The sequence below is a fragment of the Macaca nemestrina genome (genome assembly GCF_043159975.1).
Source record: "Macaca nemestrina isolate mMacNem1 chromosome 4 unlocalized genomic scaffold, mMacNem.hap1 SUPER_4_unloc_10, whole genome shotgun sequence".
NCBI classification, from domain to species: Eukaryota; Metazoa; Chordata; class Mammalia; order Primates; family Cercopithecidae; genus Macaca; species Macaca nemestrina.
Window position 1 is genome coordinate 253889 of NW_027257555.1, and position 23807 is coordinate 277695.

At 51.0% G+C, this 23807-nt stretch overlaps 3 protein-coding genes across 3 annotated transcripts; all 3 read left to right on the top strand.

Moving 5' to 3' along the window:
• Positions 1 to 3399: 3399 nt before the first annotated feature.
• On the top strand, positions 3400 to 9864 carry LOC139361033 (protein FAM90A5-like). Its single transcript, XM_071089524.1, has 3 exons — positions 3400 to 3507; positions 8097 to 8246; positions 8902 to 9864. Exons 1-3 carry the CDS (start codon positions 3400 to 3402, stop codon positions 9862 to 9864), a joined length of 1221 nt encoding a protein of 406 aa, XP_070945625.1.
• Positions 9865 to 13353: 3489 nt separating this feature from the next.
• Positions 13354 to 16351, top strand: LOC139361031 (protein FAM90A5-like). The gene is made up of 4 exons (XM_071089522.1): positions 13354 to 13476; positions 13964 to 14163; positions 14624 to 14732; positions 15389 to 16351. Exons 1-4 carry the CDS (start codon positions 13354 to 13356, stop codon positions 16349 to 16351), a joined length of 1395 nt encoding a protein of 464 aa, XP_070945623.1.
• A 3487-nt stretch (positions 16352 to 19838) lies between these two features.
• LOC139361032 (protein FAM90A5-like) lies at positions 19839 to 22837 on the top strand. The gene is made up of 4 exons (XM_071089523.1): positions 19839 to 19961; positions 20449 to 20648; positions 21109 to 21217; positions 21875 to 22837. Exons 1-4 carry the CDS (start codon positions 19839 to 19841, stop codon positions 22835 to 22837), a joined length of 1395 nt encoding a protein of 464 aa, XP_070945624.1.
• Positions 22838 to 23807: the final 970 nt, after the last annotated feature.

Sequence of the window (23807 nt, forward strand, 5' to 3'; positions counted from 1 at the left end):
AGCAATCCTTGCTCCCCTCTGCCTAAAAAGAATGGAGAGGCCAGGCACGGTGGCTCAGGCCTGTAATCTGAGTACTCTGGGAGGCTCAGGTGGGCAGATCACAAGATCAGGAGTTCAAGACCAGCCTGACCAATGTGGGGAAGCCACATCTCTACTAAAAATACAAAAATTAGTCGGGCGTGGTGGTGGGCACCTGTAATCCCAGCTACTTGGGAGGCTGAGGTGGGAGAATTGCTTGAACCTGGGAAGTGGAGGTTGAAGTGAGTCAAGACCATGTCACTGCACTCCAGCCTGGGTGACAAGGCAAGACTCCGTCTCGGGGGGGTGGGGGAAAGTGGATAAGAACTGAAACAGGTTTAAAATTTCACCTAATTGGAAATGCAAACTTTACAAAAATAATATTTCAAATAAAATGCTAAATGAGTGCTCATTGAATTTTATGCCTCCACAAAGTAGGTTGTGAATTAACTTCCACATCTGTTGCAAGCCAGCAAAGTTGGGCAGCCTCTGTGTCTGAAATTCACATGTGGCTCAAATAAGAATTATACCTGGGGATACCCCAAAGTTTAAATATGGTATCCCCTGTGATATTATGAGGAATTACTGTACATAAAACTGGTTGTCTTCCCTTAAATCGGAAAATAATATTATCTTGCCTAAATTCTCCAAAATGCTTCGCTCTGCAGTATCCTATAGTGGACATAGGTTTCCTGACCAATGAGCACTAAAAGTAAGTGTGTGTGACTCACCTATGTTGTTATCAAAATGGAAATCCCTGAAGCCCACCAGTTAGAATAACATGTCAGAATGTCAGATTTTTGGAATATATAGATTTTCTGTAAGGTTATTAGGCATTGATTCCATTTTAAAAATAGATATCAATATATTTAGATGACCTATTTCTCCTATATTTTAGTATTAATAGATTGTGTCTTTTAATTCATGCAGTTGGTCTAAGTTACCAAGTTTGTGGGTTATGGAGATTGTAATATTCTTTATTACTTTATCATCCATGGGCTCTCTAATATAAAGGCCTCTTTTAATTCTTCTATTATTAGGTTGGTGCCAAAGTAATTGTGGTTTTGGACCGTGAATTTTAAATTTTTATAATTAGGCTGCAACACAGCTTTATTAATCAAAATAGAACCCATTACAATGGACTGAACACAGTGGCTCACGCCTGTAATCCCAGCACTTGGGAGGCTGAGGCGGGCGGATCAGGAGGTCAGGAGTTTGAGACCAGCCTGACCAACATGGTGAAATCCCGTCTCTACTAAAAATACAAAAAGTAGCCGGGTGTGGTAACATGTGCCTGTAATCCCAGCTACTCAAGAGGCTGAGGCAGGAGAATCTCTTGAGCCCAGGAGGCAGAGGTGGCAGTGAGCCGAGATTGCACCTTTGCACTCTGGCCTGGGCGACAGAGTGAGACTCGGTCTTAAAAAAAAAAAAGAAAAAAAGAGAGAAACCATTACATTGAACACATTTTTGCCAATGAGAAACAAACTTGTTTATTCCCTGCTTTCAGGGTTCGATGAACTCTTGGAAAGCATTTTCTTCATCCTGCTGGTTGTGTAAGTGTTTTCCCTGCAAAAAGTTGTCAAGATGCTTAAAGAAGTGGTAGTTGTTTGGCAAGAGGTCAGATGAATATGACAGATGAGACAAAACTTCATAGCCCAGTTTATTCAACTTTTGAAGCCCTGGTTGTATGACAGGTGGTCATGCATTGTGGAGAATTGGGCCCTTCATGTTGACCAGTGCCAGCTCCAGGTGCTGCAGTTTTCCATGCATCTCATCGATTAACTTGGCATACTCCTCAGATGTAATGATTTCACCAGGATTCAAAAAGTGTAGTGGATCAGAAGACCGGCAGCTGACTACCAAACGGTGACCATGACCTTTTTTTGGTACAAGTTTGACTTTGGGAAGTGGTTTGGAGCTTCTTCTCAGTCCAACCAGTGAGCTGGCTGTTGTATGAAATCCACTTTTTGTGGCATGTCACAATCTGATCAAGAAATGTTTCAATGTTGTTTCATAGAACAAGAGAAGATGACACTTCAGAAGGATGATTTTTAAAATATTTGCTCAGCTGATGAGGCACCCACTTATCAAGATTTTTCAGCTTTCCAATTGGCTTCAAATGCTGGATGACTGTAGAATGGTCGACATTCAGTTCTTCGCCAACTTCTCGTGTATCTGTAAGAGGCTTGAATTCAGTGGTTGCTCTGAATTGGTCGTTATCAACTTCTGGCCCAGAGCCTGGGGCTGAGGCTGCCATGACCACCCTGTTCTCTTCCTTCTGGGGTCCCCAGGAAGCTCACAGGACTGAATGATTCCCACAAAATACAGTGGCCAGGATGGGAGGGCTGGAGGTCAACTACCCCTCACCCCTGTCACCACAACCAAGAGGCCCCCATGGAGGTTGGCCCTGAGCTGTGGGTCCCTGTGGGATGCAGGCTCCCACAGAAACTTCAGGGGATGAGCACTGGTCCTCCTGGCTGACAGAGCCTGGTGGGCACTGGGTGTGTGGGGCCTGTGTAGGTAGATTGGACAGCACTGGGCCTTGCCAGGGAGCCGGGGACTGGTGTGGCCAAAGTGGGCAACAATATGTTGCCAGAACCAAAACTACAGTGCAATCAGCCCAGCTGGTAGGGAGAAGGAGGCCTGCCTAGCAGGACCATCCACCACTGTCCTGGCCCCAAGTCCAGACTGCCTGCCTGTACTGGACATTGCCTGGTCCAGGAGGCCTGGGCATGATGGTCAGGTGGTGTGTCCCTGGGTTCCAGGCCTTGGTGGTCCCTTGGCAGCTGAGCATCCTCTGGGCAGGAGGAGGGCCCGCGGTCCACTGTTTGCATCGGCCCCTGGGGGTGTGCTCTCACCCCAGCTTCTCAGCGCACAAGGGGGCATGACCAGGGCTCCTCACCTGCTGTGTGGCTCTAGCTCTGAACAGTTCACTGGGTGACTCTGACAGCTTCCTCCCCAAAGCTTGGGTCCTCCTCTTTGGGAATGGGGTGTCCCAGGCCCCAGCAGGCAGGAATCAACCCCCAGCTCCTCTGGTGGGCCCTCCTGGGCTTTCTTACCTACTGGCTTGTGAGACCCGTTTGGCCAAACGTGGTGTCCTATTTTTATTTTGGCCTTTTTCTTAGTGTGTGTTTTCTGTAACTACTGCTGTGTAGATCTTCTATTTGAGTTTTAGGTAGAGAATCTTGCCCACCCAGAGGTCCCCCACCCCAGAGAGCCTCCACTTCAGCCCCCCCGGGCTGGTCCTGCCTGTGCTCCGCTTGGTGTGAATGTTAAGTGTGATGGATCCACATGGCTGCTTGACCCTGCATCTCCTTCCTTCTTGTTGCTGAGGCCAGTTCTGTTCTCTCTTTCTCCACCTGAGCTGCACTTGAAGCCAAGATGAAGGATGGGAAGTGGTTGCTACGAAGGACCCTCCTGCAGCGAATCCGCTGTGAGGAGGCTGCGCTGGCCCGACCTGTCATTTACTTCTCTAAACTCATTCCAGAGGTCGGCAAGGGGCGGCCTGTCCCCGCCTGCTCTAGTCGCCCATGAATCAAGAATGGATTTTACATTTCCAAATGGTTGAACAAATAAAAAAATAACACTTCCTGACACTGAGAAATTTCCATGTCCATAAGTAAAGTTTGATGGGGGTGCGGTCATGCCCATCTCTTCACAGGCCACCTGCAGAAGGCTGCTGTCGTGCAGCCATGGCAGAGTTGCATGCTTGAGGCAAAGATCAGTTGGCAAAGCTGAAAATACTGACTCCTGGCTCTTTAGGGAAACAGTTTCCAGTCCCTGGTATAAGGGCTGTGTGGCAGAACCCCAGGATCTTGGTCAGCTTGTTCCTCACTCAGGGCCTGCTGCGGCCTTCGCTAGTATGTCTGCAAAGTCTGCGTGCTATGGTGCCTCTCATGGGACTTTGAGCTCTGTCGCTAGATTTCAGGGTATCTGCCTCATGGTCATCTGTCTCACCAACAGAGACCCTGTGGCCAGATTCAAAGTAGCAGGAACAGTTGGTCTTTGGCAGCAAGGATACCTTAGAGCTGAGCTGCCACCCATCCTGAGGTGGTCCCATGACACCCACTGTCTGAGTCAAAGTTGGGGCAGAGCTGGTGTCCTGAACTGCCCTGCGATGTGGATCATAATAGCCAGTGGGGAGAGGGGTTGCTATTACTCCCCATATCACGGGGAGTGCCTCACCCCCTGAGATGTGGATCGTAATAGCCAATTACTCCCTCCTGCAATGTGTGTCCATTATTAGCAGTCTCTTTTGTTCAGGATATTAGGAACAATTTCACAGGTTGTGTGTACACAGCCTGCGATAGGAGAATGAATACCATCCTCTGCACCTCCGGATATTAGGAACCATATCACACAATGGGTGTACACTTTTTGGGAGATTTGGGATAATGTCGTCCTGTGTTTCCCTGAATATTCGGAGAAATATTACAGGGTGGCTGTACACCCACTACTCTCTTGGCAGGAACATCATACTTTACCTACTGGAAATTAGGAGCAGTATCACAGACTGGGTGTCAAGCCACTGTCATACTGGAAGTAATATCATGCTCTCTACCACAAGTAATGAGGAACAATATCACAGCGGGTGTGTACCTTCTCCGGTAGTGGGAGTAGTATCATCATCTCTTCCTTTAGATGAGAGAAACAATATCACAGGGTGGGTGTACAATCCGTGTGTTTTTGGAAGCAATGTCATTCTCTCTTCTTCTAGGTTTTACGACTCATATCACAGGTGGGGTGTATACCCCTTGTTATATTGGATGGAATCTCATTCTCTTTCAACATGTAACTTTAGAACAATATCCCACGGGGGGTGTCCATCCCTTCAATATTGGTACTAATACCATCTTCTCCTTTCCTAGATATGAGAAACAATATCACAGGAGGGTGTACACCCCTTGCAATGTTGGTAGTAATGTCATCTCTCCCCTCTGGTTATTAAGGACAAAATCCCAGGGTGGCTGTACGGTTCCTACTTTGTTGGGAGTTATATCATCCACTCATCCCCTGGATATCAGGAACCATATCAGAGAAGAGGTGTCCACCCCCTTCGATATTGTCAGCCATATCATCTTCTTCCTGCTTGGATGTAAGGAATGATACCCCGGGGCTGGCTGCGGTGTACACCCACTGCGATATTGAAAGTAAAAACAGCCTCTTTCCCGCTAGATATTAGGAACTATATCACAGGTGTGTGTGCACCTTCTTGGATATTGGTAGTACTCTCAGCCTCCACCTCGCTGCATATTAGGAACAATATACGGGGGGCAGGGTGGTTACACGTCCTGCAATGTTGAGAGCAATATTCTTCTCTTTCCCCTGTACATTAGGAACCACATAGCAGGGGTCTGTATGCCTTCTGCGACATTAGGATTAATGTTATCCTCTCCCCCACTGAATGTCAAAAACAATATCACAAAAGGGTGTACACCCCCTGTGATATGGCCAGTAATATCATCGTATCTACCTTTGGATACTAGAAACAACATCACAGAGGGTGTGTATGCTCCCCTGGGATATTGGACATAATGTTATCCTCTCTTCCCCTAGATATTAGGAATGATATCCCTGGTGGTGGGAGGTGGAGTACATTAAGAACAACATCATTGGGTGGGTGTACACCCCTTGCGATATTGGGTGTAGTATCATCCTCTCTTCCCTAGGATATTAAGAACAATAACACAGGAGGGGTGTACAGCCCCAGCCCCTGTGTTATTGGGAGCAATAGCATCTTCTCCCCCTCTCGATATAAAGAACAATATCCCAAGGTAGGTGTACATCCCCTGGGACATTGGGCGTAATGTCATCATTTCCCAAAGTGGATATTGGGCATAGTGTCCCAGAGGGGTGTACACCTTCTTCGATATTGGGAGTAATATCATCTTCTCCCCTCAGGGTCATAGGCAAAATATTGAAGGGGTTTTACAACTCGTGCGATATGGTCAGTAATATCATCCTCTCCTCACCTAGATGTTCAGAACTATATTACAGGCGGTTGCATACTTCTTGCAATATTGGGAGTCATATCATCCTCTCCCACTCTGGATATAAGGAACAACATGACCGAAGGGATGGACACACACTGCAAAAGTTTCAATAATGTCATCCTCTATCCCCTGGCTATTAGGAATAACATCATAGAGGGGTGTACACTTTCCTCGATATTGGGAGTAATATCATCCTCTCCCAGCTGGATATCAGGAACAAGTCTATTAATTATAAATATTAATAACTATAGTAAAAAATAATAACAATTGTCAATATTAATAATCACAATAAAGATAGTATAAATTAATATTGGTAAAAAATATTAACGATTAGTATAACAATTAATCATAATATCAATATTAACAATAAAATAATGATATCAGCAATTAATGTTACTTATATCAATACTAAGTGATGTTGGTAATAAAATAATAATTAATATTAAGAACTAATCATATTGTTAAATGACATTAATATTACTAATTATTTTCAAGCGTGCATAATCATATATTTAAAATAATTATCCATAATTAATAATGATATCGTATTAATAGTGTGATTGATAATTATTAAAATCGACATAGATGTTTAATAATCATATTATTACTCCTAATACCACAGGGGGTGTACACCTACCTGTGATGTTGTTCCTAATATCCAGGGACAGAGAACATGATTTTAGTTTTAATATCATAGTAGGTGTGCAATCACCCTGTGCCACTGATGCTAATATCTAGGGGGTAGAGTATGACATGGATCCCAACATAGCAATGAATGGAAAGCCACCCAGTGATATTTCTCTTAATATTCACAGAAGAAGTGTATGATATTACTCCCAATATCGCAGGGAGGGTACAGCTCTTCTGTGATATGGTTCCTAGTATCCAGAAGGGGAGAGGATGTTAATAATTCCAGTATCACAGGCTGTGTTCACCCGTCCTGTGATATTGTTATTTATATCCTGGAAGGGAGAGGATGATATTACTCCCCATAGAGCAGGAGGCATACACCTAGCCTGGGATATTGTTCCTAATATCCATTGAGAGGAGAGGCTGATATTACTTCCAATATGGCAGGGGGTGTACATCCACCCTGTGATATTCTTCTTAATATTCCAAGGCCAAGAGGTTGATATTACTCCCAGTATCACAGACACTGTACACCCCCGTGTGATACTATTCCTGATATCCAGAACGGGAGAAGATGGTTTTAATCCCCATATCGCAGGAGGTGAACACACACTCTGTGATATTTTTCCTAATATGCAAGGGGAGAGAGGATAATATTATTCCCAATATTGCAGAAGATGTACACATGTCCCCGCGTGATATTGTCCTTAATAATCCAAGGCACAGAAGATGATGTTACTCCCAATATCACAGAAAGTGTACATCCCCCAGTGATGTTGTTCCCATGATCCAGGAGGGGAGAGGATGATATTACTTTCAATATTGCAGGGGGTGTATACGCCCCCAAGTGATACTGTTCCTAATTTCCACTGGGGAGAGGATGATACTACTCTCAATATCGCAGGGATTAAAAACATATATGATTATGTATGCTTAAAATTAATTATCAATATTAATGACATTTAGCAATGCTAGTAGTTCATAATATTAATCATTATTTTATAACCAACATCACTTAGTATTAAGTAACAATAATTGCTGATATCATTTCATTACTAATAGTGATATTGCTATTAATTGTTACTACTAATTGTTAAAACATTTTTAACCAGAATTAATTTTTACTATCTTTATTGTGATTATTATTGTCAATGATTACTATTAATTTATATTATATTTAATAATAATAATAATTAACAGACTTGTTCCTGATATCGAGCTGGGGGAGGACGATGTCAGGTGGGGAAGCTTCGTGCAGGTTCCCCATGACAGGGGGAAAAGTAATGGAATCCAAATACTGGTCCTTACTTGGGAAGCTTAGAAGATCACTGTGAGGACGGGAAGGCTGGCACATGAGGGAAGGTGCAGACGTGGAAAGGGCACAAGAGTTCCACTTATTTATCACAAAACACAGAATGGGAATGGGCCAGAGACTGAACTCTTCCTGTCTCCTAGGGAAAACTGGATGCATGGCCTGAACTTTTTCTCTTCTGCAGGCAACAAGACCCACAGAGGAAGGCTCAATTACAGACCTTTTCTGGGAAACCTTTGGAGAAGCCGCTGCCAGATCGAAAAGAATCCACGGAATCTTGGATTTATCTGAGAGTGAGTGTCATTCTGGGTCCCTGTTCTTTGCTCCACTAGGTCACTCTGGTTGATTTCCTTTCAGGTTCCTGTGTGCGAGAGGGGATCGGGGAACCCCTCTTCCCTGCCTTCTTGGGGTCAGGGACTCCACGATCCTCCCAGGTCCATTTGATTCCAGGTGAAGGCATCTGAAGGTGCCGTATTTGCTGTTGCTTTCTGTCTGTGCAATGATGGCAAGCCTGAAAACAACATCTTCCTAGCGGCATGAGGAAATTAGTCTCTCAGAGGCCCCAAACATGGAGGAGGCTCACCCCAGGAACATGCATGTTTTCAGAAAAGACGTCCTGGGAACCCTTGAGCCACCAACCTGCCTTCAGAAGGGCATTAGTCCGTCCCACTTCACGGAAGGCTGAGTGGAGGCGCTTTGATCCAGAGAATGCCCAAGACACAGTCTTTAGAAAAATGGTATTCTTAGACCATAGCTTGAGAGTGCATTTTTCATGGGTCTTGTCCCGATCAGCACTCACGTTGAGGATCTGTCCCTACTTCCAAGGACCGCCTGTCCATACCGTACTAAGAATTTCCTGCTGTGTGCACCTTGTCATTGGATGTGGTTGATTTCCATGTTGTCTCCATGCCGAGGAACCTCTAACGTGTGTGGTCTCCTTTCTTTCAGGTTGCAAGCAGGCCAATGCCGGTGCACACAGCCAATAAGAGGCCACGCGTGGACCCTGCCCTCACTGATGGGTCAGCTACCAAAATGTCTGACACGGTATCCATCTTGGCTTCGCTGTCTCCCCTCAGAAAAGCCAGTCCGAGCTCCTCGTCAAGTCTCCGACCGAAGAAACGAGAGACAGGGGCTGTGGCCGACATCCCTCAACCGGGAGTCAGGCAGCAGGGCCCGGAGCCTCTCGTCGTGGTGAAGCCGACACACAGCAGGCCTCAGGGTGGCCGCCGAGAAGTTCCCCAGGCTGCCTCCAAGCCCCACGGCCTGATCCGGGTCATCAACCCCCAGGCACAAGACAAACGTCCTGCGGTGACCTCACAGCCCTGCCCACCAGCCGACACACACAGCTTGGGCCTCGGCTCCAATCTCAGTTTCAGGCCAGGAGCCAAGAGACCTGCCCAGGCTCCGACTCAGGCTTGCCTGAACTTCCCCAAGAAACCGAGAACGGGTCCCTTCCAGATGCCCGAAAATGCCATCCAGGGAGGTGAGCTGGGGGCCCCGGAGACTCTCCAACCTCCGCCAGCTGCAACCGAACTCAGACCAAGTCCGTCGCCCCAGATGAGCAGGGGGACACCCGCCCAGGTGCCCAGCAGCGACCGGCAGCCTCCGCACAGCAGACCTTACCTGCCTACTGCCCAGGCCTGCACCATGTCCCATCACCCAGCGGCCAGCCACGATGGGGCCCAGCCTCTCAGAATGCTCTTCCGGAGACTGGAAAACGGATGGTGGAGCTCCAGCCTCCTGACAGCTCCCTCGTTTCCCTCTCCTGAGGAGCCGGGAGACTTCCTCGCTCACAGCCCTCACGTCTCAGAGAAGTCTGAGGCTCCCTGTGTTCCTGTCCCGCTGAGTGTCCTCTATGAGGACCTTCAGGTTTCCTCCTCCTCAGAGGACAGCGATTCTGACCTGGAGTGAGACTACAGGTGGCCGGGGCTCCATTGCACCCAGCTCCCGTGACTTGGAGGGGTCTGTGGGACTGAGGAGCACAGAGCAGAGAGCAGACTGTGTGTGGTGACTCCCAAGCTCCCCGGCTGTGGTGCTTCTGTGGATGTTGGAGCCCAGGCCAGGCAGGGACCACATGCAGAGACTCTGCCTCATCGAATTCTGGTGAGGGACATTGTAGTTCGCAGGGCTCTCCGGAAACCCGCCACCAGAAGCTTCTGTGCCAGTGATTCGTTGCCTCAGAAACTGGGTGACGGCGACGCGCGGGAGTCAGACTTCCGCTGTGATGTCAGTAGGAAACTGGGGAATGACTGTGTGTTTGCTCTCTAGATGGCTGAATCAGGGAACAGTTAGGGAACCCTGAGAGATGCAGGCCTTCAGCTGTGCCCCGCCCTGACAGCAGTGTTTTGGACGCTGGGAAGCGTTTTGCGCAAAGCGTTCTTGGGGTGTTTCCTCAGCCTGGAAAATTGGGCTCTGGAATGCCGTTGGAAATAGGTGTGTTTAATTTGTTTTGAAGTGAATAAAATTCTCAAAAAGATGACGTACTCTCTTTTGACTTTCATTCCGTGTTTCTGTGTAACTGATTTTCCAAGGGCTTGAAAATGTCTTGACTTGTCAGTAATCCAAGTCATTATGTCTCCGAAACAGAGTTGATTGAGGGGACCGCAGGTCTTCGCAGGACCTGTGACTTCTTAAACATCCACAGGGGCAAGAGAACCTCAGCCCCACTCTACCAACACGCACCTAGTCAAATTCCGCCAAGTGAATCTCAGGCACGCTAACACGTGGGGAGCGTTGCTTGCACCACGAGTCCCCATTTGGCTCAACGCGATGCCACGTGTGGGGTTCAAACTGTGACGGCCCCCATGAAGTGGTTTCCGGATGTGCGTATGAACGAGGCACACTTTCATTCGCCAAGTAGAACCCAGTAAAGCTAAAGTAAACTCCCAGATTTGGGATGTACTTCAGAGGTAGAATATTCGTCCCATCTTCTTTCCGGATGCCTGAGCACCGGGCCTTTCCATGCTTCTCCCCCGATCCTAAGAGTAGCTGAGGTCGAGACTCACTGAAAGCTCTAGGTAAAGATATCCCAAAATGGCTGCTCCCTTTCCGCCGCCGTTGAGGGTCGTTACCTTGGTTGTCCAGATCACCTAGAAACTATCAGTATCCAGAATCAACAAGATCAACTCTCTGCTCCTCTGACAGCAGAAGGAGCATGACCAAAATGAACCAAAGAGCGTGGCAGGAAAGGATGTGACCGGAAAGCTCAGAGAACAGCCACAGGGGGATGTAAGCAGGCGTTCCCACCTGATCATGAATAATTAATGAAGCGCAAATCCAGGGGGAATCGAGTTTCAGCAGGTGCAACTCATCCAACGGGAGATCGCCGGAGGGCCAACAAGATTCAGCAACTGAGAGTCGGGTGTAGTGTCAAGTGGGACGCGACTGGTTCCAAAGCTCTAGAAGACCATGGGGTCACTTGGACCACGTGAGAAAATGCCCCCAGTGTGCTGGTTCAGCATTCTGACTCCTGCCTGTCTCTTCCCGCCCAGGGAACGTGGACCCTAACTTGTGCAGGTGCAGATGAGGAAGAGCAGAATGAGGGGACGCGGCACCCAAGTTCCCCGACAAGAGAGTTCCACAGAAAGTCCGCTGGATCTTCGCAAATCCAGAGAAATGGCAACGGGACCCAAGGAAATAGAGCCCCACCGGTGTCCTGGAGACTCTTCAGGCATAATGCCTGGAGCCGCAGGACGAGCTGAAAAAGGAGCCAGGCACCGAAGGACAAAGCGGTGTTGACGTTCTTCATCTGGGTTTCCCAGTGCAGTCCAATTCACGGTGGTTTCCAAGGGCCTCCTGGAGGAGAAAACACGTGAGGGTGTGGTCAGGGTTTTCTGCTGACACACTTACCGTGGGGAAGAAGGAGAAGCTCTGAAGATGGATAACGACCGAGATTGCATGTCAAGGTGTACCTCCTTGATGACACTGAGGCCTACGTTGAAATAGAGTGAATATGGTCCAATTACACTGTGTCTATTTTAGCACCTTGTTTAAAAAAAAAAAAAAAAAAAAAAAAGATGTAAAACAAGACAGGGGTACGTGCACCAGTAGTACATACCTGACGGGAAACATCTATTCTTCAAAGCTTGCAGCTGTACAGGTAGGTCTTAGAATGTCTGTCCATAGTGAACATCGTCTTAGAGGGGGCTGGGCAAACAGAGCTTTCCAGGTCATGTAATGGGATTCAGTTGATTAGGTTAGGGTCCGTTTGGCGTCAGGGGTCCAGAGGCAGTATAAAAGGCAGCCTGGAAAGCAAAGGTCCCTCTCTGCCCCTTCCTCCGGCTTCCTGAAGGCTGCACCGCTTCCAGCAGGGCTGCTCCAGCACCTGCCCATCTGAGCGCCAGCGCACCTGTTCATCTGAGCGCCAGCCGAGGAAAGAAAGTAGACCTGTAATTTCAGGTAAGTTTCCCTGAACGACTGTTTGTTTCGCCTAATCCCTGAGGAGTTGGGGGAAAAGAGACAAAGGAGAGTGAAAGAAACAGATCACACTGGGGCTCGCTGATGGGGTAGGATGTGTTCTCCTTATCCGTAATTCTTGGAACAGAAAGCGAGAAAACATTTCCATCTCCGTGCCCGGGATAAGAGCCAGATGGAAATGCAAAAAGAAATGTACTCCAGCACGCTGAATTGGTGGGTAAATGGAAAAAGAACTTTGGAAAAGGGGTGGTTTGCCCTTTAGCCATGCAAGAGATTCATATGCCACTTGTTCAGCGTTTGTTTAGATGAATTCGTATGGCGTGTGCAAAATACCAGAAAAATAAATAAAGAGGGGCTGGAGCTAAAGCCAAAAAGACAGAGCAGGAAAGACCATCACCTGCTAGTGTGGTAGAGAGGGAGATAACTTCTCTCGATGAATTTGTGTTTGGAAGTTGCCTAGTGAAACGGCAAGAGTAGCGATTTGAGTTATGATAGGAAGCATCCCTTATCCCTGACTTCAAGCAGACCTGCCAAGGGGTGACATCGGCCATGCCCTGTAGCTTCGATTCTTTTGTCCCTCAGGGGAGAGAGAATCATTGTGTCTTCTACTGGAGTGAATGGTGAGAGACCTAAGTCCAGTCTCCAGAATCAGTTGTTTGGGTGGGATTGAAATCTCAACTCCAACTCCACATACCTAGGCCGTGGGCCGTGTGGCAGGCCAGGTTTACTCTTGGACCAGGTGGTCACGGCAGAGGAACACACAATATCTGAGGATGCACACACCACATTGTGATCCACAGATTCGACCGACGGGTGGTGAGGTCTCCTCATGACCACACCGTCATGGAATTAGCTGGGGGTTTCTTGTGGGTGTGTGAATATCCAGTGTGCCTAACCATCGCTTTTCGTGTGTTTGTGTGTGATTCAGGTGACCCAACCATCAACCCCGGAAAAAGGCGGCCATAAAACGCCCAGGAGACGAAGATGATGGCACGTCGTGACCCCAAAAGTGGGGCAAACAGACTCGTGAGAGCCCAGACCCTCCAGAAGCAGCAGAGGGCCCCAGTTGGGCCAAGGGCTCCCCCACCCGATGAAGAGGATCCCAGGGTACGTCTAGCCCTGGAATCTTTTGGGTATCGAGCGGGGAGGAGCGGGCGAGTGTCACACGGTCCTCAGAGACTGGGTTGGATTCCAAAGAGTTCTGCCAGCACCACCCGGGTTGCTTTTCCCATCCAAGGTGGGCCTGGCTTGGGACCTCCTCCCCGGCCCGACAGGTCCCTGGAGAGACTCTTGGGAGCAACCTCCCTTTCCACTCAGAATCCTGTGTAGCCAGGTTGGGCTGTGCTGTGGACATCGGGTTCACGATCGTCCCCGCTAGAACCCTGAGTCCTTCCTTTGAGAGTTCCTCCGTCACATGGGCTTTGGGAGGGAACATCGTAACCGAACCCTCCCTCCACTTCAGGGCCCCCATGCCGGTGTCCCCTCTTTGGAATCCTCACTCAGTTCTGAATTCACAGTCCGTCTCAATGTTGACATTGGATCACTGCCTGTGGCTTCAGCTCATTCACTGACATCACTTCCTTTCCACCCACAGATCAAGTGCAAAAACTGCGGGGCCTTTGGGCACACGGCCAGAAGTACCAGGTGCCCCATGAAGTGCTGGAACGGAGCCCTGGTTCCCCAGACCTTTGGGAGAAAGGAAGGGAAGGAAAACCTGAAACCATGGAAGCCCCAGGTTCGAGGGAACCCTGGGCCCTTGAACAAGGAAAAGGGAGAGAAGGAAGAGAGACCGAGGTGAGCAGTGGGAGGGGTTTTCACCATCCTTAGGGTACTGCCACCTAAGGACACGGTGTCTCTGCACCTGCACACCGTGTGCCTTTCCGTCTCCGGGACAGGGAAGGAACGCTGCAGAGAAACAGACCAGAGCTCCGTGTCCTCCTGGGTTCCCCACCCAGGAGCTCCTTTGGCTCTGGGAGATTCAGGGACGGGGGAGAGGCGGGGGCGCTTCGTGCAGGTTCCTCATGACAGGGGGAAAAGCAACGGAATCCAAATGACAGTCCTTACTTGGGAAGCCTAGAGGGCCACCGGCAGGATGAGAAGGTTGGCACATGAGGGAAGGTGCAGAGGCGGAAAGGGCACAAAAGTTCCATTTATGTATCCCAAAACACAGAACGGGACTGGGCCCCAGACAGGGTTCTCCCTGTCTCCTGGGGAGAACCGGGGGGGCAGGGCCTGAACTTTTTCTCTTCTGCAGGCAACAAGACCCGCAGAGGAAGGCTCTCCTCCAGATCTTTTCCGGGACACCTCCGGAGAAGCAGCCGCCAAATCGAAAAGCATCCATGGAATCTTGTGATTATCTGAGGGTGAGTGTCACCCTGGGCCCCTGGTCTTTTTCTCCTCTAGGTCACCCTGGTTGATTTCCTTTCAGGTTCCCGTGTGCGTGAGGGGATCGGGGAACCCCTCTTCCCTGCCTTCTTGGGGTCAGGGACTCCACGATCCTTCCAGGTCCATTTGATTCCAGGTGAAGGCATCTGAAGGTGCCGTATTTGCTGTTGCTTTCTTTCCGTGCAATGATGGCAAGCCTGCCAACAACATCTTCCTAGTGGCCTGAGGAAATTAGTCCCTCAGGGGCCCCAAACATGGAGGAGGCTCACCCCAGGAACATGCATGTTTTCAGAAAAGACGTCCTGGGAACCCTTGAGCCACCAACCTGCCTTCAGAAGGGCATTAGTCCGTCCCACTTCACGGAAGGCTGAGTGGAGGCGCTTTGATCCAGAGAATGCCCAAGACACAGTCTTCAGAAAAATGGTATTCTTAGACCATAGCTCGAGAGTGCATTTTTCATGGGTCTTGTCCCGATCAGCACTCACGTTGAGGATCTGTCCCTACTTCCAAGGACCGCCTGTCCATACCGTATTAAGAATTTCCTGCTGTGTGCACCTCGTCATTGGATGTGGTTGATTTCCATGTTGGCTCCATGCCGAGGAACCTCTAACGTGTGTGGTCTCCTTTCTTTCAGGTTGCAAGCAGGCCAATGCCGGTGCACACAGCCAATAAGAGGCCACGCGTGGACCCTGCCCTCACTGATGGCTCAGCTACCAAAATGTCTGACACGGTATCCATCTTGGCTTCGCTGTCTCCCCTCAGAAAAGCCAGTCCGAGCTCCTCGTCAAGTCTCCGACCGAAGGAACGAGAGACAGGGGCTGTGGCCGACATCCCTCAACCGGGAGTCAGGCAGCAGGGCCCGGAGCCTCTCGTCGTGGTGAAGCCGACACACAGCAGGCCTCAGGGTGGCCGCCGAGAAGTTCCCCAGGCTGCCTCCAAGCCCCACGGCCTGATCCGGGTCATCAGCCCCCAGGCACAAGACAAACGTCCTGCGGTGACCTCACAGCCCTGCCCACCAGCCGACACACACAGCTTGGGCCTCGGCTCCAATCTCAGTTTCAGGCCAGGAGCCAAGAGACCTGCCCAGGCTCCGACTCAGGCTTGCCTGAACTTCCCCAAGAAACCGAGAACGGGTCCCTTCCAGATGCCCGAAAATGCCATCCAGGGAGGTGAGCTGGGGGCCCCGGAGACTCTCCAACCTCCGCCAGCTGCAACCGAACTCAGACCAAGTCCGTCGCCCCAGATGAGCAGGGGGACACCCGCCCAGGTGCCCAGCAGCGACCGGCAGCCTCCGCACAGCAGACCTTACCTGCCTACTGCCCAGGCCTGCACCATGTCCCATCACCCAGCGGCCAGCCACGATGGGGCCCAGCCTCTCAGAATGCTCTTCCGGAGACTGGAAAACGGATGGTGGAGCTCCAGCCTCCTGACAGCTCCCTCGTTTCCCTCTCCTGAGGAGCCGGGAGACTTCCTCGCTCACAGCCCTCACGTCTCAGAGAAGTCTGAGGCTCCCTGTGTTCCTGTCCCGCTGAGTGTCCTCTATGAGGACCTTCAGGTTTCCTCCTCCTCAGAGGACAGCGATTCTGACCTGGAGTGAGACTACAGGTGGCCGGGGCTCCATTGCACCCAGCTCCCGTGACTTGGAGGGGTCTGTGGGACTGAGGAGCACAGAGCAGAGAGCAGACTGTGTGTGGTGACTCCCAAGCTCCCCGGCTGTGGTGCTTCTGTGGATGTTGGAGCCCAGGCCAGGCAGGGACCACATGCAGAGACTCTGCCTCATCGAATTCTGGTGAGGGACATTGTAGTTCGCAGGGCTCTCCGGAAACCCGCCACCAGAAGCTTCTGTGCCAGTGATTCGTTGCCTCAGAAACTGGGTGACGGCGACGCGCGGGAGTCAGACTTCCGCTGTGATGTCAGTAGGAAACTGGGGAATGACTGTGTGTTTGCTCTCTAGATGGCTGAATCAGGGAACAGTTAGGGAACCCTGAGAGATGCAGGCCTTCAGCTGTGCCCCGCCCTGACAGCAGTGTTTTGGACGCTGGGAAGCGTTTTGCGCAAAGCGTTCTTGGGGTGTTTCCTCAGCCTGGAAAATTGGGCTCTGGAATGCCGTTGGAAATAGGTGTGTTTAATTTGTTTTGAAGTGAATAAAATTCTCAAAAAGATGACGTACTCTCTTTTGACTTTCATTCCGTGTTTCTGTGTAACTGATTTTCCAAGGGCTTGAAAATGTCTTGACTTGTCAGTAATCCAAGTCATTATGTCTCCGAAACAGAGTTGATTGAGGGGACCGCAGGTCTTCGCAGGACCTGTGACTTCTTAAACATCCACAGGGGCAAGAGAACCTCAGCCCCACTCTACCAACACGCACCTAGTCAAATTCCGCCAAGTGAATCTCAGGCACGCTAACACGTGGGGAGCGTTGCTTGCACCACGAGTCCCCATTTGGCTCAACGCGATGCCACGTGTGGGGTTCAAACTGTGACGGCCCCCATGAAGTGGTTTCCGGATGTGCGTATGAACGAGGCACACTTTCATTCGCCAAGTAGAACCCAGTAAAGCTAAAGTAAACTCCCAGATTTGGGATGTACTTCAGAGGTAGAATATTCGTCCCATCTTCTTTCCGGATGCCTGAGCACCGGGCCTTTCCATGCTTCTCCCCCGATCCTAAGAGTAGCTGAGGTCGAGACTCACTGAAAGCTCTAGGTAAAGATATCCCAAAATGGCTGCTCCCTTTCCGCCGCCGTTGAGGGTCGTTACCTTGGTTGTCCAGATCACCTAGAAACTATCAGTATCCAGAATCAACAAGATCAACTCTCTGCTCCTCTGACAGCAGAAGGAGCATGACCAAAATGAACCAAAGAGCGTGGCAGGAAAGGATGTGACCGGAAAGCTCAGAGAACAGCCACAGGGGGATGTAAGCAGGCGTTCCCACCTGATCATGAATAATTAATGAAGCGCAAATCCAGGGGGAATCGAGTTTCAGCAGGTGCAACTCATCCAACGGGAGATCGCCGGAGGGCCAACAAGATTCAGCAACTGAGAGTCGGGTGTAGTGTCAAGTGGGACGCGACTGGTTCCAAAGCTCTAGAAGACCATGGGGTCACTTGGACCACGTGAGAAAATGCCCCCAGTGTGCTGGTTCAGCATTCTGACTCCTGCCTGTCTCTTCCCGCCCAGGGAACGTGGACCCTAACTTGTGCAGGTGCAGATGAGGAAGAGCAGAATGAGGGGACGCGGCACCCAAGTTCCCCGACAAGAGAGTTCCACAGAAAGTCCGCTGGATCTTCGCAAATCCAGAGAAATGGCAACGGGACCCAAGGAAATAGAGCCCCACCGGTGTCCTGGAGACTCTTCAGGCATAATGCCTGGAGCCGCAGGACGAGCTGAAAAAGGAGCCAGGCACCGAAGGACAAAGCGGTGTTGACGTTCTTCATCTGGGTTTCCCAGTGCAGTCCAATTCACGGTGGTTTCCAAGGGCCTCCTGGAGGAGAAAACACGTGAGGGTGTGGTCAGGGTTTTCTGCTGACACACTTACCGTGGGGAAGAAGGAGAAGCTCTGAAGATGGATAACGACCGAGATTGCATGTCAAGGTGTACCTCCTTGATGACACTGAGGCCTACGTTGAAATAGAGTGAATATGGTCCAATTACACTGTGTCTATTTTAGCACCTTGTTTAAAAAAAAAAAAAAAAAAAAAAGATGTAAAACAAGACAGGGGTACGTGCACCAGTAGTACATACCTGACGGGAAACATCTATTCTTCAAAGCTTGCAGCTGTACAGGTAGGTCTTAGAATGTCTGTCCATAGTGAACATCGTCTTAGAGGGGGCTGGGCAAACAGAGCTTTCCAGGTCATGTAATGGGATTCAGTTGATTAGGTTAGGGTCCGTTTGGCGTCAGGGGTCCAGAGGCAGTATAAAAGGCAGCCTGGAAAGCAAAGGTCCCTCTCTGCCCCTTCCTCCGGCTTCCTGAAGGCTGCACCGCTTCCAGCAGGGCTGCTCCAGCACCTGCCCATCTGAGCGCCAGCGCACCTGTTCATCTGAGCGCCAGCCGAGGAAAGAAAGTAGACCTGTAATTTCAGGTAAGTTTCCCTGAACGACTGTTTGTTTCGCCTAATCCCTGAGGAGTTGGGGGAAAAGAGACAAAGGAGAGTGAAAGAAACAGATCACACTGGGGCTCGCTGATGGGGTAGGATGTGTTCTCCTTATCCGTAATTCTTGGAACAGAAAGCGAGAAAACATTTCCATCTCCGTGCCCGGGATAAGAGCCAGATGGAAATGCAAAAAGAAATGTACTCCAGCACGCTGAATTGGTGGGTAAATGGAAAAAGAACTTTGGAAAAGGGGTGGTTTGCCCTTTAGCCATGCAAGAGATTCATATGCCACTTGTTCAGCGTTTGTTTAGATGAATTCGTATGGCGTGTGCAAAATACCAGAAAAATAAATAAAGAGGGGCTGGAGCTAAAGCCAAAAAGACAGAGCAGGAAAGACCATCACCTGCTAGTGTGGTAGAGAGGGAGATAACTTCTCTCGATGAATTTGTGTTTGGAAGTTGCCTAGTGAAACGGCAAGAGTAGCGATTTGAGTTATGATAGGAAGCATCCCTTATCCCTGACTTCAAGCAGACCTGCCAAGGGGTGACATCGGCCATGCCCTGTAGCTTCGATTCTTTTGTCCCTCAGGGGAGAGAGAATCATTGTGTCTTCTACTGGAGTGAATGGTGAGAGACCTAAGTCCAGTCTCCAGAATCAGTTGTTTGGGTGGGATTGAAATCTCAACTCCAACTCCACATACCTAGGCCGTGGGCCGTGTGGCAGGCCAGGTTTACTCTTGGACCAGGTGGTCACGGCAGAGGAACACACAATATCTGAGGATGCACACACCACATTGTGATCCACAGATTCGACCGACGGGTGGTGAGGTCTCCTCATGACCACACCGTCATGGAATTAGCTGGGGGTTTCTTGTGGGTGTGTGAATATCCAGTGTGCCTAACCATCGCTTTTCGTGTGTTTGTGTGTGATTCAGGTGACCCAACCATCAACCCCGGAAAAAGGCGGCCATAAAACGCCCAGGAGACGAAGATGATGGCACGTCGTGACCCCAAAAGTGGGGCAAACAGACTCGTGAGAGCCCAGACCCTCCAGAAGCAGCAGAGGGCCCCAGTTGGGCCAAGGGCTCCCCCACCCGATGAAGAGGATCCCAGGGTACGTCTAGCCCTGGAATCTTTTGGGTATCGAGCGGGGAGGAGCGGGCGAGTGTCACACGGTCCTCAGAGACTGGGTTGGATTCCAAAGAGTTCTGCCAGCACCACCCGGGTTGCTTTTCCCATCCAAGGTGGGCCTGGCTTGGGACCTCCTCCCCGGCCCGACAGGTCCCTGGAGAGACTCTTGGGAGCAACCTCCCTTTCCACTCAGAATCCTGTGTAGCCAGGTTGGGCTGTGCTGTGGACATCGGGTTCACGATCGTCCCCGCTAGAACCCTGAGTCCTTCCTTTGAGAGTTCCTCCGTCACATGGGCTTTGGGAGGGAACATCGTAACCGAACCCTCCCTCCACTTCAGGGCCCCCATGCCGGTGTCCCCTCTTTGGAATCCTCACTCAGTTCTGAATTCACAGTCCGTCTCAATGTTGACATTGGATCACTGCCTGTGGCTTCAGCTCATTCACTGACATCACTTCCTTTCCACCCACAGATCAAGTGCAAAAACTGCGGGGCCTTTGGGCACACGGCCAGAAGTACCAGGTGCCCCATGAAGTGCTGGAACGGAGCCCTGGTTCCCCAGACCTTTGGGAGAAAGGAAGGGAAGGAAAACCTGAAACCATGGAAGCCCCAGGTTCGAGGGAACCCTGGGCCCTTGAACAAGGAAAAGGGAGAGAAGGAAGAGAGACCGAGGTGAGCAGTGGGAGGGGTTTTCACCATCCTTAGGGTACTGCCACCTAAGGACACGGTGTCTCTGCACCTGCACACCGTGTGCCTTTCCGTCTCCGGGACAGGGAAGGAACGCTGCAGAGAAACAGACCAGAGCTCCGTGTCCTCCTGGGTTCCCCACCCAGGAGCTCCTTTGGCTCTGGGAGATTCAGGGACGGGGGAGAGGCGGGGGCGCTTCGTGCAGGTTCCTCATGACAGGGGGAAAAGCAACGGAATCCAAATGACAGTCCTTACTTGGGAAGCCTAGAGGGCCACCGGCAGGATGAGAAGGTTGGCACATGAGGGAAGGTGCAGAGGCGGAAAGGGCACAAAAGTTCCATTTATGTATCCCAAAACACAGAACGGGACTGGGCCCCAGACAGGGTTCTCCCTGTCTCCTGGGGAGAACCGGGGGGGCAGGGCCTGAACTTTTTCTCTTCTGCAGGCAACAAGACCCGCAGAGGAAGGCTCTCCTCCAGATCTTTTCCGGGACACCTCCGGAGAAGCAGCCGCCAAATCGAAAAGCATCCATGGAATCTTGTGATTATCTGAGGGTGAGTGTCACCCTGGGCCCCTGGTCTTTTTCTCCTCTAGGTCACCCTGGTTGATTTCCTTTCAGGTTCCCGTGTGCGTGAGGGGATCGGGGAACCCCTCTTCCCTGCCTTCTTGGGGTCAGGGACTCCACGATCCTTCCAGGTCCATTTGATTCCAGGTGAAGGCATCTGAAGGTGCCGTATTTGCTGTTGCTTTCTTTCCGTGCAATGATGGCAAGCCTGCCAACAACATCTTCCTAGTGGCCTGAGGAAATTAGTCCCTCAGGGGCCCCAAACATGGAGGAGGCTCACCCCAGGAACATGCATGTTTTCAGAAAAGACGTCCTGGGAACCCTTGAGCCACCAACCTGCCTTCAGAAGGGCATTAGTCCGTCCCACTTCACGGAAGGCTGAGTGGAGGCGCTTTGATCCAGAGAATGCCCAAGACACAGTCTTCAGAAAAATGGTATTCTTAGACCATAGCTCGAGAGTGCATTTTTCATGGGTCTTGTCCCGATCAGCACTCACGTTGAGGATCTGTCCCTACTTCCAAGGACCCGCCTGTCCATACCGTATTAAGAATTTCCTGCTGTGTGCACCTCGTCATTGGATGTGGTTGATTTCCATGTTGGCTCCATGCCGAGGAACCTCTAACGTGTGTGGTCTCCTTTCTTTCAGGTTGCAAGCAGGCCAATGCCGGTGCACACAGCCAATAAGAGGCCACGCGTGGACCCTGCCCTCACTGATGGCTCAGCTACCAAAATGTCTGACACGGTATCCATCTTGGCTTCGCTGTCTCCCCTCAGAAAAGCCAGTCCGAGCTCCTCGTCAAGTCTCCGACCGAAGGAACGAGAGACAGGGGCTGTGGCCGACATCCCTCAACCGGGAGTCAGGCAGCAGGGCCCGGAGCCTCTCGTCGTGGTGAAGCCGACACACAGCAGGCCTCAGGGTGGCCGCCGAGAAGTTCCCCAGGCTGCCTCCAAGCCCCACGGCCTGATCCGGGTCATCAGCCCCCAGGCACAAGACAAACGTCCTGCGGTGACCTCACAGCCCTGCCCACCAGCCGACACACACAGCTTGGGCCTCGGCTCCAATCTCAGTTTCAGGCCAGGAGCCAAGAGACCTGCCCAGGCTCCGACTCAGGCTTGCCTGAACTTCCCCAAGAAACCGAGAACGGGTCCCTTCCAGATGCCCGAAAATGCCATCCAGGGAGGTGAGCTGGGGGCCCCGGAGACTCTCCAACCTCCGCCAGCTGCAACCGAACTCAGACCAAGTCCGTCGCCCCAGATGAGCAGGGGGACACCCGCCCAGGTGCCCAGCAGCGACCGGCAGCCTCCGCACAGCAGACCTTACCTGCCTACTGCCCAGGCCTGCACCATGTCCCATCACCCAGCGGCCAGCCACGATGGGGCCCAGCCTCTCAGAATGCTCTTCCGGAGACTGGAAAACGGATGGTGGAGCTCCAGCCTCCTGACAGCTCCCTCGTTTCCCTCTCCTGAGGAGCCGGGAGACTTCCTCGCTCACAGCCCTCACGTCTCAGAGAAGTCTGAGGCTCCCTGTGTTCCTGTCCCGCTGAGTGTCCTCTATGAGGACCTTCAGGTTTCCTCCTCCTCAGAGGACAGCGATTCTGACCTGGAGTGAGACTACAGGTGGCCGGGGCTCCATTGCACCCAGCTCCCGTGACTTGGAGGGGTCTGTGGGACTGAGGAGCACAGAGCAGAGAGCAGACTGTGTGTGGTGACTCCCAAGCTCCCCGGCTGTGGTGCTTCTGTGGATGTTGGAGCCCAGGCCAGGCAGGGACCACATGCAGAGACTCTGCCTCATCGAATTCTGGTGAGGGACATTGTAGTTCGCAGGGCTCTCCGGAAACCCGCCACCAGAAGCTTCTGTGCCAGTGATTCGTTGCCTCAGAAACTGGGTGACGGCGACGCGCGGGAGTCAGACTTCCGCTGTGATGTCAGTAGGAAACTGGGGAATGACTGTGTGTTTGCTCTCTAGATGGCTGAATCAGGGAACAGTTAGGGAACCCTGAGAGATGCAGGCCTTCAGCTGTGCCCCGCCCTGACAGCAGTGTTTTGGACGCTGGGAAGCGTTTTGCGCAAAGCGTTTCTTGGGGTGTTTCCTCAGCCTGGAAAATTGGGCTCTGGGAATGCCGTTGGAAATAGGTGTGTTTAATTTGTTTTGAAGTGAATAAAATTCTCAAAAAGATGACGTACTCTCTTTTGACTTTCATTCCGTGTTTCTGTGTAACTGATTTTCCAAGGGCTTGAAAATGTCTTGACTTGTCAGTAATCCAAGTCATTATGTCTCCGAAACAGAGTTGATTGAGGGGACCGCAGGTCTTCGCAGGACCTGTGACTTCTTAAACATCCACAGGGGCAAGAGAACCTCAGCCCCACTCTACCAACACGCACCTAGTCAAATTCCGCCAAGTGAATCTCAGGCACGCTAACACGTGGGGGAGCGTTGCTTGCACCACGAGTCCCCATTTGGCTCAACGCGATGCCACGTGTGGGGTTCAAACTGTGACGGCCCCCATGAAGTGGTTTCCGGATGTGCCGTATGAAACGAGGCACACTTTCATTCGCCAAGTAGAACCCAGTAAAGCTAA